This window comes from Pan troglodytes, chromosome 10, assembly GCF_028858775.2.
Source record: "Pan troglodytes isolate AG18354 chromosome 10, NHGRI_mPanTro3-v2.0_pri, whole genome shotgun sequence".
NCBI lineage: Eukaryota > Metazoa > Chordata > Mammalia > Primates > Hominidae > Pan > Pan troglodytes.
Genome location: NC_072408.2, coordinates 38,333,518 through 38,348,001, shown reverse-complemented (window position 1 = coordinate 38,348,001; position 14,484 = coordinate 38,333,518). Strand labels below are relative to the sequence as shown.

The 14,484-nt window shown below is 41.3% G+C and overlaps 1 protein-coding gene across 2 annotated transcripts in view; it reads left to right on the top strand.

Moving 5' to 3' along the window:
• OS9 (OS9 endoplasmic reticulum lectin) overlaps positions 1 to 14,484 on the top strand; it is a 62,345-nt gene that overhangs the window by 25,091 nt on the left and 22,770 nt on the right. For both annotated transcript variants that reach the window (XM_509170.7, XM_009425036.3), the window contains exons 4-9: positions 9,011 to 9,100; positions 9,432 to 10,023; positions 10,450 to 10,626; positions 11,475 to 11,538; positions 11,657 to 11,733; positions 11,970 to 12,068. In XM_509170.7, coding sequence (XP_509170.2) covers positions 9,862 to 10,023; positions 10,450 to 10,626; positions 11,475 to 11,538; positions 11,657 to 11,733; positions 11,970 to 12,068 — 579 coding nt within the window. In that variant the 5' untranslated portion in view covers positions 9,011 to 9,100; positions 9,432 to 9,861. The remainder of the gene's footprint in view (positions 1 to 9,010; positions 9,101 to 9,431; positions 10,024 to 10,449; positions 10,627 to 11,474; positions 11,539 to 11,656; positions 11,734 to 11,969; positions 12,069 to 14,484) is intronic.

Genomic DNA, 14,484 nt, shown 5'->3' with positions numbered 1-14,484 from the left:
ATATTGCTGTGCAGAAGCTTTTTAGTTTAATTAGGTCTCTTTGTTGTCGTTGCATTTACCTTTGGGGTCTTAGTCATGAATTCTTTGCCTAAGCCAACGTCTAGAAGAGTTTTTCTGATGCCATCTTCTAGAATTTTTATAGTTTCAGGTCTTAGATTTAAGTCTTTGATCCATCTTGGGTTGATTTTTGTATAAGGTGAGATATGAGGATTCAGTTTCATTCTTCTACATGTGGCCTGCCAGTTTTCCCAGCACCATTTATTGTATAGGGTGTCCTTTCCCCGATTTATGTTTTTGTTTGCTTTGTCAAAGATCAGTTGGTTGGTTGCAAGTATTTGGCTTTGTTTCTGGATTCTCTATTCTGTTCCATTGGTCTATGTGCCTATTTTTATACCAGTACCAGGCTGTTTTGGCAATTATAGCCTTGTAGTACAGTTTGAAGTAAGGTAATGTGATGCTTCTAGATTTGTTCTTTTTGCTTAGTCTTGCTTTGGCTGTGTGGGCTCTTTTTTGGTTCCACATGAATTTTAGGATTGTTTTTTCTAGTTCTGTGAAGAATGACAATGGTATTTTGATGGGAATTGCATTGAATCTGTACATTGCTTTGGACAGTGTAGTCATTTTCACAATTGAGTCTACCTATATGTAAGCATGGGATATAGTTCCATTTGTTTGTGTCATCTATGATTTTGATTTCTTTCAGCAGTATTTCATAGTTTTCCTCATACAGATCTCTCACCTCCTTGGTTAAATATATTCCTAAGTATTTTATATTTTTGCAGCTGTTGTAAAGGGATTGAGTTCTTGATTTGATTCTCAGCTTGGTTGTTGGTATGGTGTATGGATAGGATCATACACCTAGAAAACCCTAAAGACTCATCCAGAAAACTCCTAGATCTGATAAATGAATTCAGTAAAGTCTCATTTTTTAATTTAAAACTTTATACCTTTTACTTCTGGAGCCTCTATTTTTAAATATACTACATTATTATTTATTTATTCCTTGTTTCTTTCATTTTCTGTTTTTCAATATATTCTTGTTTCTCTTTTATTTCTTTAAACAGAATAAGCGTAATTATTTTAGAATCTGTATCATAATTACAATATCTAAAGTCTTTTGGGCTCAGTTTTTGCTGTTTATGTTATTTCTTTTGGTTCTTATTTATGAGGTCTCCTTGTGTGTGTGTGTGTGCTACTAATTTTCCTTGGAAAATGACTTGTAGGCATTCTTTGGTGCTAGGATGAAAAGACATTTTTCTAGTGTGGATTTGGATTTGTTTCTGCCACATGCCTGGGCACATTATACTCACCTCTTCAGGACTACAACAAACTAAATGTACAAATTAAGCAGATTTTTTTGTTTGTCTGTTTTTAAACTACCTGAATCTGAAATTACACTGAAAATTTCTGTAAGGGCCCACTTGTGGTCACAAATTCCTCTGCTGACACCAAGGCAGCTTTTGTTGCAGTTCCCTGAAAATGGGGAGGTAAGGGAAGGTTCAGTACAGCAGGGAATCTCCTCTCAGACTCTCCACCCTGGTGAGTCTTCCATCCCTTCCTCTAGAAAACAAAGCTCAAGTCTGCATATGCGGTGGATGCCCTCCAAGCAGATATGACTGCTGTTTTGAATACTTCTTTAGGTTTCTGACCCCCTTTATATTTTGGCCTGTTGATTCTTTACTGTCTTCTTGGCTCTACCATGCTTTTAAGAAGATATTTCCATTTTCCCCAGCATTTTTAAGTTTTTTTTTTGGGGGGGGAGTATCAATTGAATACCTAACCTACTATATTGAAGAAAACAGAAATCTGTTTAGCTTTTCTAGCACAACCTTTTATTTTTATAGAATTAATCATTGTCTTTTATCCTCCTTAGCTTTCTACCAACTTGCTGCTAATATATCTGCAAACTCTTCTCATGCAAATCTCTTCTCCCTAAGTTCAAATGCATTAGGTAGTCTATGTATTTCTTAAAGAAATCACTCTCAAACCCTTTGGAACTGCTCTAATTTTGATGAATTGATCTCTAGTCCTGCTATACAACTTGGCATCTCTCTTCACCATTGTCCTGGAGATTACTTTTGTCTCTTTTGTGCTGGATCCCATTTCTTGGACTTTATGCATTTCTCTCTCTCTCTTTTTTTTTTTTTTGACTGACTAATTTGTCTTGGCATAATAAATCTTCTATCTTTCTGAAAAGCAGTGCATGGAATAGCAATAATTTGAGAACTTGTATGTCTGAAATAGTTTTTATTCTGGATTCACAATTCAATTATAGTTTGATTCAACATAGTACTAGAAGTCCTAGCCAGAGCAATCAGGCAAGAGAGAAAGAAATAAAAGGTATCCAGACTAGAAAAGAGGAAATCAAGTTATCCCTGTTCACTGATGATATGATCTTTTTTTTTTTTTTTTTGAAACGGAGTTTCGCTCTTGTTGCCCAGAATGCAGTGCAATGGCACCACCTTGGCTCACCGCAACCTCTGCCTCTTGGGTTCAAGCAATTCTCCTGCCTCAGCCTCCCAAGTAGCTGGGATTACAGGCATGCACCACCATGCCTGGCTTGTTTTGTATTTTTAGTAGAGACAGGGTTTCTCCATGTTGGTCAGGCTGGTCTTGAACTCCCGACCTCAGGTGATCTGCCTGCCTTGGCCTCCCAAAGTGCTGGGATTACAGGTGTTGAGTCACCACCCCTGGCAATATGATCTTATATCTACAAAATCCTGAAGACTCCACCAAAAAAACTGCACCAAAAAAACTCTTAGATTTGATCAATTAATTCAGTAAAGTTTCAGGATACAAAATAAATGTACAAAAATCAAGAGTGTTTGTATTCACTAATAATGTTCTAGCTGCAAATGAAATCAAGAATGCAATCTCATTTACAATAGCTACCAAAAAATAAAATATCTAGGAATATATTAACCAAGGAAGTAAAAGGATTCTATAAGAAAAACTACAAAACATTGAAGAAAGAAATTGTAGGTGACACAAACATCCCATGCTCACTGATTGGAAGAGTTAATATTGTTAAAATGACCATACTATCTAAAGCAATCTACAGATTCAGTGCAATCCCTATCAAAATATCAAGGTTACTTTTCACAGAATTAGAAAAAAAAATCCTAAAAAATTCATATGGAAAAAAAAAAGCCCAAATAGCCAGAACTTTCCTAAGCAAAATAAACAAAGCTGGAGGCATCACATTATCTGACTTGAAATTATACTACAAGGCTATAGTAAACAAAACAGCATGATATTCATTTAAAAATAGACACATAGATCAATGGAACAGAGTAGAGAACCCAGAAGTAGATGCACATATTTAGAGTCAAAATTTTTTTTTTATTGAGTCAGGGTCTCACTCTGTTGCTCAGGCTGCAGTGCAGTGGTGTGATCATGACTCACCGCAGCCTGGACCTCTTGGGCTTAAGCAATCCTCCTGCTTCACCTTTAGAGTAGCTCAGGACTACAGGCACACACCACCATACACAGCTAATTTTTTTAATTTTATTTTTTGTAGAGTCAGGGTCTCACTATGTTGCCCAGGCGGGTCTCAAACTCCTGGCCTCAAGTGATCCTTCTGCCTTAGCCTCCCAAAGTGTTGGAATTATAGGGATGAGCCACCATACCTGGACTGATCTTTGACACAGTCGACAAGAACACACACTGGGCCAACCTGGGCAATATAGTGAGGCTCCATCTGTACAAAAAATTAATTTAAAAAATTATCTGGGAGTGGTGGCATGTGCCTGTAGTCCCAGCTACTCGAGAGACTGAGGTGGGGGAATAGCTTGAGCCCAGGAAGTCAAAGCTGCAGTGAGCCATGATTGTGCCACTGCACTCTAGCCTGGGCGACAATGCGAGACCCTGTCTCAAAAAATCAATAAATACACACAGGCACACACACAAGGGAAAGAATATCCTTTTCAACAAATGGTATAAACAGTGCTGGGGAAATTGGATTGCCATGTGCAGAAGAACGAAACTGGACCCCTATCTTTTACTACATGCGAAAATCAACTCAAGGTGGACTAAAGACTTAAATGTAAGATGTGAAACTATAAAAATACTAGCCAAAAACCTAGGGAAAACTCTTCTGGACATTGGCTTAGCAAAATAATTCATAACTAAGACCTCAAAAGCACAGGCAACAAAAAACAAAAATAGGCAAGTGGGACTTAATTAAACTACAAAGCTTCTGACTAGTAAAAGAAATAGTCAACAGAATGAACAGACAACGTGCAGAATGGGAGAAACTATTTGCAAAATACACATCCAACAAGGGTCTAATATCAGAATATAAAAGGGACTAAAATTCGACAAAAATCTCAGATATCCCCATTAAAAGTGAGCAAAGGATATGAATAGACATTTTTTTCCAAAAATACATACAAACGGCCAAGAAACATATGAAAAAATGCTCAACATCACTAATCATCAGAGAAATGCAAATTAAAACCACAATGAGACACCGTCTTACAACAGTCAGAATGGCTATTACTGAAAAGTCAAAAAATAACAGATGTTGGTGAGGACATGAAGAAAAGAGAACACTTAAACACTGTTGGTGGGAATGTAAATTAGTACAACTTCTATGGAAAACAGTATGGAGATTTCTCAAAGAACTAAAAAATAAAACTACCACTTGATTCCACAATCCCATTACTGGGTATCTACCCAAGGAAAAGAAATTACTATATCAAAAAGATACTGGCATTTGTACGTTTACTGCAATACTATTCACAATAGCAAAGATATGGAATCAACCTAAGTGTATATCAATGGACGACTGGTTAAAGAAAATGTGGTCTATATATACAATGAAATACTATTCAGCCATAAAAAAGAATGAAATCTGTCTTTTGCATAAACATGGATGGAATGGGAGACCATTATCTTAAGTGAAACAAGTCAGAAACAAAAAGACAAATGTTGCATGTTCTCACTTATAAGTGGGAGCTAAACAATGTGTACACATGGACATAGAGTGTGGAATAATAGACAATGGAGACTCAGAAGGATGATGGAGTTTGAGGGGGCTGGATGATGAGAAATTACTTAATGGGTACAATGCATATTGTTTGGGTAATGGATACCCTAAAAGCCCTGACTTCACCACTGCACAATCTATGCATCTAACAAAATTGCACTTGCATTCCACAAATTTATACAAAAATAATGTTGAATCAAAAAACATTATAGTTTGGTGGAACATAGAATTATAGGTTGGAAATAATTTCCCTAAAAAATTTGAAGATATTTTATATTATTTTCTAGCTCCCAATGTATTTTTTCTTTTTTAAGAGACAGGGTCTCACTCTGTCACCCAGGCTGGTGTGCAGTGGCGTGATCATGGCTGACTGCAGCCTTGACCTCCTGGGCTCAAGCAATACTCCCACCTCAGCCTCCCAAGAAGCTGGGATCACAGGCACTTGCTACCATGCCCTACTATTTTTTAAAAAAATTTTTTTGTAAAGATGCAGTCTCCCTATGTTGCCCTGGCTGGTCTCAAACTCTTGGGCTCAAGTGATCCTCCCATCTTGGCCTCCCAAAGTGCTGGGATTAGAGGAGTGAGCCACCACACTCATTCCTCCCAATGTTGATGAGTTTGTAAGCCCAATGCTGTTCTGATAAGGAATCAATTAAATACAATTAAAAATTTTATTTTTGTGTGGGCACACAGTGGTGTATATATGTATATATTTATGGGGTACATGAGATACTTTGATACAGACATGCAATAAGTAATAATCACATCATGAAAAATGGAGTATCCATCCCCTCAAGAATTTATCCTTTGTGTTACAAACAATCCGATTATACCCTTTTAGTTATTTTAAAATGTACAATTAAATTATTATTGACTATAGTCACCCTGTTATGCTATCACATACTAGGTCTTTTTCATTATTTCTATGTTTTATACCCATTAGCCATTCCCACTTCTCCTCAACCCCACACTACTCTTCCCAGCCTTTGGTAACCATCCTTCTACTCTCTATCTCCGTGAGTTCAACTGCTTTGGTTTTTAGCTCTCACAAATAAGTGAGAACATGCTAAGTTTGTCTTTCTGTGCCTGGCTTATTTCATATGACATAATGACCTCCAGTTTCATCCACGTTGTTGCAAGTTACAGGATCTCATTCTTTTTCATGGCTGAATAGTAAGTACTCCTATGTGTATATGTACTACATTTTTTTAAATCCATCTGTTGATGGACACTTAGTTTGCTTCCAAATTTTAGCTATTGTGAATGGTGCTGCAACAAAAATGGGAGTACAGATATCATTTCGATACACTGATTTCCTTTCTTTTGGGTATATACCCATCAGTGGGATTTCTGGATTGTATGGTAGCTCTATTTTTAGTTTTTTGAAGAAATTCCAAACTGTTCTCCATAGTGGTTGTACTAATTTACATTCACACCAACAGTGTACGAGGGTTCCATTTTCTCCACATCCTCTCCAACATTTGTTATTGCCTGTCTTTTGGATAAAAGCCATTTAAACTGGGGTAAGATGATATCTCATTGTAGTTTTGATTTGCATTTCTCTGATGATCAATTATGTTGAGTACCTTTTCATACACTTGTTTGCCATTTGTATGTCTTCTTTTGAGAAATGTCTATTCAGATCTTTTGCCCATTTTAAAATCAGATTATTAGATTTTTTTTTCTTTTGTTTGTGCTCCTTATATATTCTGGTTATTACTCCCTTGTCAGACAAGTAGTTTGCAAATATTTTCTCCTATTCTGTGGCTTGTCTCTTCACTTTGTTGTTTTCTTTGCTGTGCAGAAGCTTTTTAACTTGATGTGATCCTGTTTGTCCATTTTTGCTTTGGTTACCTGTGCCTGTGGGGTATCTCAAGAAATTTTTGCACAGGCCAATGTCCTGGAGAGGCTCCTCAATGTTTTCTTGTAGTAGTTTAATAGTTTCAGGTCATAGATTTAAGTCTTTTTTTTTTTTTTTTTTTTTTTAGACAGAGTCTCGCTCTGTCACCCAGGCTGGAGTGCAGTGGTGCGATCTCGGCTCACTGCAAGCTCGGCCTCCCAGGTTCATGCCATTCTCCTGCCTCAGCCTCCCGGATAGCTGGGACTACAGGTGCCTGCCACCACGCCCGGCTAATGTTTTGTATTTTTAGTAGAGACAGGGTTTCACTGTGTTAGCCAGGATGGTCTTGATCTCCTGACCTCGTGATCCACCCGCCTTGGCCTCCCAAAGTGCTGGGATTACAGGCATCAGCCATTGCGCCCAGCCAGATTTAAGTCTTTAAGCCATTTTGATTTGATTTTTATATATGGTAAGAGATAGGGGTCAAGTTTTATTCTTCTGCATAGGGATATCCAGTTTTCCCTGTATCATTTATTGAAGAAACTGTCTTTCCCCCAGTGTCTGTTCTTGGCACCTTTGTCAAAAATGAGTTCAATACAGATATATGGATTTGTTTCTGGATTCTGGATTCCATTCCATTGGTCTGTATCTGTTTTTATGCCAGTACCATGCTGTTTTGGTTATTATAGCTCTGCAGTATAATTTGAAGTCAGGTAATGTGATTCCTCCAGTTTTGTTCTTTTTGCTCAGGATAGCTTTGGCTATTCTAGGTCTTTTGTAGTTCCATTCTAGGTCTCTTAGGGTTGTTTTTTCTATTTCTGTTAAGCATGTCATTGGTATTTTGATAGGGATTGCATTGAATCTATAGATTGCTTTGGGTAGCAATGGTGTTCTGATTCTTAATCCTAATGTTGTTCTGATTTTTAAAAAATGTATTAACAAAGCAACAACATGAAGTCACATGTTCTGATTTTTTTGTCTGTATATGCAACTTGTTCTTTCTCTCTGGAAGCTTTTAGAATTTTTTTCTCTGTGTCCAGTACTCTGAGATTCTATAATGATGTGTCTTGGTGTGGGTTTGATTTGTTGTTCTGGATACTTAGGGTGCCCGTTCAATTTGGAGACTGTTCTTCAGTTTGGGATAGTCCTTTTAAATAGTTTTTTTGATGATCTCTTCTGATTCTCTGTTCTCTTTCTGGAACTCTAATTTAGAACTCTTATTTAGTCCAGACCTTCTGGACTGATCCTTTATCTTTATGTTTTCTCCTAAAGCAGAACAAATTTGATCGTCTTCAACTTTATCCCCCAGCCTTTTTATAGAATTTTTATTTCTGTAACATGGTTTTAGTTTCTAAGAGCTCTTTTTGCTTATCCGAATAGTAGTTACTCTCAAGTAGTTTCCTGTTGTTATTTTATGAATGCTCTATAATATCTCTTTGAGAAGTCTGATGATGGATTATTTTTAAATGCTTTGTTGTTTCAGACGGAGTCTAGCTCTGTGGCCCAGGCTGGAATGCAGTGCCGCAATCTCAGCTCACTGCAACTTCCGCCTCCCAGGTTCAATCAATTCTTCTGCCTCAGCCTCCTGAGTAGCTGGAACTATAGGCGCGTGCCACCATGCCCAGCTAATTTTCGTATTTTTAGTAGATACGGGGTTTCACCACGTTAGCCAGGCTGGTCTTAAGCTCCTGACCTCAAGTGATCCGCCCGTCTCGGACTCCCAAAGTTTTGGGATTACAGGCATAAGCCACCGTGCCCGGCCTATTTTTAAATTTTTTATTTTTAGTGTTTTTTCCCCTCCCTTGCAATTTATGTTTCCTCTCATTTGCTTTTCCCTTCTTGTTTGTTTTTGTTTCTTACTTGTATATTAAAGTCCTTCCTTAAATGTCTAATGATCTCTGGCTATTTATTTTGAAGAGTAAGAACACTAAAAAGCTGATTGGAAAGTGGAATGAGGGCTGGGGCACGTAGGCCAAAGTCTTACATGTGGAATTCATTCTAGTTATCTATATCATTAAGAGAACTCTGATAAGGGTATCTTTGGGATTTTTCGTTTTGGCTGGTGAGATTCCCCAGAGAGGGTTTTCCAAAGGTATAATCAGCCTCTTGTTTACCTTTGTTTCGTAATAAATATTCTCAAGTTTGCTAAACCAGTTAACATTCTTCTGTTTGATTTCCAGCTTCCAAAATGTTGCTGTTGTTGTCTCCTTTCCCTTTCTTACGGCCTGGAGAGTAATACATAATTTCACCTTAACTGGAAGCCCATGCATGTATGTATGTATGTATGTATGTATGTACGTACGTACGTACGTACTTATTTGAGACGGGGTTTCGCTGCGTTGCGCAGGCTGCACTTGAACTCCTGGGCTCAGGAGATCCTCCTGCCTCAGCCTCCGGAGTAGCTGATACCACAGGTGCGTGCCACCACGTCTGGCTGCTCGCATTATTTCTCTAGGATTTTTACTGGAGGTCATTTTACTGGAGGTCAACTGCAGGATCGTATAGGAAGGTTTTGACACAAATTTTCTGATTGCCTCAAAGCAATATGTATATATGAAAAGAGGTAAGCGTCTGTATAATAATTGTTTGTTTTGCAACAAGCATTTAATAACTTTCACCGGCACTGCGCACGCTACCTATCTGCCTCAATACTCCGCCCGGCGGTGGGCAGGATATAATGCAAGAGACGTCTGAAAAAGCAATGAGATGCGCATGACAGCTGGGCGAAGACAGAGGGCAAACTTAAAAGGACCAAGCGCATAGACCACGCCTCTGAAATTGGGGAACGTGGAGGGGTTTGATCTTGTCGATGATTGGCTGGTCTCTGACCAATCACGGACAGCGATTGATATTTCTAATCGTCGTGATCCACCTCCCCGGGGCCTTGGAGCCACGTTTACAAATAGGAATAGGGTACGTGGGAGGGATAGAACGTACAGCCAATAAAATCATGTGGCGCCGATGGGCGTGTTGAGGCCGCTGCCTGGCTTAGGGCGGAAACAGATTCTCTGCATAAGAAGGGGAACGAAAGATGGCGGCGGAAACGCTGCTGTCCAGTTTGTTAGGACTGCTGCTTCTGGGACTCCTGTTACCCGCAAGTCTGACCGGCGGTGTCGGGAGCCTGAACCTGGAGGAGCTGAGTGAGATGCGTTATGGGATCGAGATCCTGCCGTTGCCTGTCATGGGAGGGCAGGTGAGAGGCGTATAAGGGGCGAGGGTCCGGGCAGAAGAGGAAGCGGGTAAGAGATAGAGGAAGAAGGGCAGCTCCGGAGTCTGGGGCTGGAGCCTATGGGGAATCGGGAAGAGTAGGTATTGCTTTTACGGTGACCCCTGGGGGTCGCAGACTGAGACCCATTCTCTGGGGGCCAGGAATTGGGAGAGGTGGGGCTTCCCGCTGTCAACCTTCAGGTCTCAGTTTATGATCGAAACACCCGGACTCCGCCCCCGTGGAGAAATGGGAGCGCCCTCTCCTCTCACCCACTAAATACAGCTGGAGGGCTTATGGCTTATTCTGTCTTCGACTGATCTCTTCCCCAGGGTTTGAAGAGGGATTTCGTTGTTCTCCCTGATCCCAGCCTTTCTTTGCTTCCTTGCCCCCCGACCCTCCCTTCTTTCCCAGAGCCAATCTTCGGACGTGGTGATTGTCTCCTCTAAGTACAAACAGCGCTATGAGTGTCGCCTGCCAGCTGGAGCTATTCACTTCCAGCGTGAAAGGGAGGAGGAAACACCTGCTTACCAAGGGCCTGGGATCCCTGAGTTGTTGAGCCCAATGAGAGATGCTCCCTGCTTGCTGAAGGTGAAAGGGACTGGGTTAGATAGAATGAGGGCTTGGAAACTAGCAGTTCATCCAAGAACTGGAGTCCACTGAATGAGGCAGGATCTAGGGGACCTGTAGTGGTTAAGAAGACCACTGGAGGAGTAGACAGATTACACGGACAGGAAAGAAGCAAAGTGCAACCACTGATGACACTTTGCTGAATGTAGGAGCAGGTTAGGATAGAAGATCTCAGAAAAGGGCTAAAGCAAGATTGAGGGTCTGCGTGGGGTAGGAGGAGTACTTCCTTAAGCCTACTTGCTAAAGTCACCCCCTGCCCTATCACTCTGCTCCAGTATCCTGTTTTATTTTCATCGTAGCACTTTTCATGATCTGAAATCATATTAACTGAATCAGTTTGTTTATTTTCGGTCTGATTCCTCGCATTAGAATGTAAACTCCATAAGGTCAAAGAATTAATCTTGTTCACAGTTGTATTCCCAGTGGCCAGAACAGTGCCAGGAATGTTCAAGAAGTTCAATTAATATTTAATTTTGGGTTCTTCTATGTTTCCCTAATATAATTGCTTCAGGGATACCATAATTTCTTATCTTTATGGAGGGCAAATAAGGATTTAAAAAATCTTTTAAAAGGGAGGAATGGAAAGACCACAAGTGGAAAACAGACTTTAGAGATATCTCTCCAAGTCACAGAAGGAAAGCAGCCCTCCCTCCTTACTGAAAGTCTGGAGAATTGAGAGTGGAAGTGAAGGGAAGAGAATTGAGTGTGTAAGTAGATGAGAGGTTATGTGTCTTGGAGCCAGGAGACTCTGGTTCCAAGAAAAGACGTCTGCACTCCATCCCCCTGATTGTTTATTTTTTAATTGTCAGACAAAGGACTGGTGGACATATGAATTCTGTTATGGACGCCACATCCAGCAATACCACATGGAAGGTAACTCACTCCTATATTTTCCTTAAGCCCTTAGTGTCATATCATGGAAGTTCCCCAGTTCCCTCCTCCTCCTCCTCCTCTTAAGAGTAACAGTGCTTCACTGTGGCTTCCCTTGCAGATTCAGAGATCAAAGGTGAAGTCCTCTATCTCGGCTACTACCAATCAGCCTTCGACTGGGATGATGAAACAGCCAAGGTGGCAAGAGTGTGGGATTTGGGAAGAAAGGGTTCTGGCCACCGGCTGAGAGCCCTGACAAGAAGGGGAGGGTCAAGATTAGCTGATCTGTTTCTTGGGGCTTGGTGGCCATTAGGACAAAGTTTCCTGGGGCCTGGGGGCACAGGCCATTCTTTTGTCTCTTTGGGGACGCAGTGCCATCCTTCCTCTTTGCTATCTTTCTCATGTCCCCCATTCCTGCCTCATGTCTTCTCCAGGCCTCCAAGCAGCATCGTCTTAAACGCTACCACAGCCAGACCTATGGCAATGGGTCCAAGTGCGACCTTAATGGGAGGCCCCGGGAGGCCGAGGTTCGGGTGAGTCTTGAGAGAGGGAAGTTGACACTCCCACAGGGACAGTTCAGATTCTAAGGGAAGAGGGTTGCATCTTATAGTCGGCGGGGGGCGGGGGGGGTCCCCTCCCAGACCCTAAATCCAAAGTTTAAAACATATTTCCAGCCGGGCGCAGTGGCTTATGCCTGTAATCCCAGCACTTTGGGAGGCCGAGGCGGGCAGATCACCTGAGGTCAGGAGTTCGAGACCAGCCTGACCAATATGGTGAAACCCCATCTCTACTAAAAATACAAAAATTAGCCGGGCGTGGTAGCGGGTGCCTATAGTCCCAGCTACTCGGGAGGCTGAGACAGAAGAATTGCTTGAACCTGGGAGGCGGACGTTGCAGTGAGCCGAGGTCGTGCCACTGTGCTCCAACCTGGGTGACAGAGTGAGACTCTGTCTCAAAAAAGAAAAAGAAAAAAAAAACCCACATTATTTCCAGGCCGGGCACGATGGCTCACGCCTGTAATCCCAGCACTAGATATCTCTCAAAACTCTCCTATGCTTTCCTGTGGTCGGTACCTTCACTCTCGCCTGCATCCCTGCGAACAGCTTCTTTACAAGTGCTTCTCATCTAGTGGTTCTTAGCTGAGTGGAGGCAGGCAAATATAGAATGCAAAAAGTTCCTTGGGTGATTCTCATGTATTCACAAATATACACACCTGTAAAGAATTACATGACACCTGCCAGAGTTATCTTTCCATAATGCAGATTTGTACCTGCAGTTGTGTGCTGGTAAGTGTTGGACCCCCAGATCTCTATGGGTGTGGGAGGGAAGCCCTGATCTGTAATGTTTGCCAATGCCTGTGGTATAAATACTCCCATGATGCGCAAGTCAAATGATGTCAACTGTCTTGCAACATTCTCCAAAACTTACCAGTTGGCTCCAACACACCTGTAAGTCTGCATCACTTCTCTGTTCAGTCCTGAAAAACCTTCAATGTTTCTGCCTTGCACAAAGGCTAAGAGCCAAATGTTTCAGCACAGACCAGGGTGGTGGCAGTGGAGGTAATGGGAAGTAGTTGGATTCTGGATATATTTTGAAGGTAGAGCCAATGAGATTTGTTGATGGTTTGGATGTGGGATAGAATCATGGATTACTTCAAGATTTTTGGCTTGAGCAACTGGAATGATGGAATTGTAATTTACTGAAGTGTGAAGGAACAGGTTTAGGGGAGGAAATTAGGTTGGTTTTGGATATTGAAGGTTGAGGTACCTTTAGACATCCTAGTGGTGATGTCCAGTTGACAGTTGGCTCTGTGGTTCTGGAATTCAGGGACAAGGTCTGGGATAGAGATATAAGTACTCATTGTATTTCTGCCACACTGGCCTTTTTCTGTCCTTCGAACCAGTGGGTCTCATTGTTCCCTCTGCCTGGTGCAGTCTCCTGCAGATCTTTGAATGATTGGCCCCATCCCCTCATTCAGGTTATATTCAAGTGACAACTCCCAGGGAACCTAACATAAGCAAACACACACACACACACACACACACACACACTCACACACACACACACACACACACACACCCCTATTGCTCCTGTCCTGGTAAGCATCCACAGTGTTTTGCATTCTTCAAAGCATGTATCATTACTTGAAATTATTTTATTTGTTTAAGTTTAATTTCTGTCTTCCCTCACTAAGATAAGCTCTGGGAAGGCAGGGATGATGTCTGTCTTGTTTTCTTATGTATCCACAGCTCCTGGAACAGTGCTTCACTCAAATAGGTACCTAGAAATTATGCATTGAATGAATGAAATGACTGACAAGCCAGTTCTAATATCACCTTTCTTGATTAACCCAGAAAATTAGTTAGTTGTGTTCCTTCACCACTTAATAATACAAGCATCCACACACATATATAATCCGTTATAGCACTTACTTCATTGTATTCTAGTTATTCCTTTGGGTGTTTGTATCTTCAGTAGGCCAAGAACTGAGGTCAAGACTGCATAGCTTCCTCATATCTGGTGAATATATGCCCTGTGCCAAGCACTAATAGAAACTAGGAACAAAAAAGTGGATGAGACCTAGTCCTGCTCTCAGGAGATATGTTAAATGAACAGCCACAACAAGCAGGATAAATGCCATGAGCAGTGAAGTGCAGCCCGCAGGGGAGCACACAGTCGGGACAGAGTCCAGGGTGAAAAGGAGGCCTCTTGGGAAAAGTGACCTTTGAACTGACATTGGAGGATGAGGACTTAGACTAGCAGATGGAGAGGATGGTGGGGGGAATGAGAGGGCATTCCAAATGGAAGGTGCGCTAAGTGCAAAAGGCCTGGAGACAAGAGGCAATGGCCTATCCCAGGAACTGACAGATACTCACAGGGACTGTGGGGATAATCATGGGAAGAGGAGTGTAGGAGATGAGTCTGGGTGGTTGGTAGGGGACAGGTCAT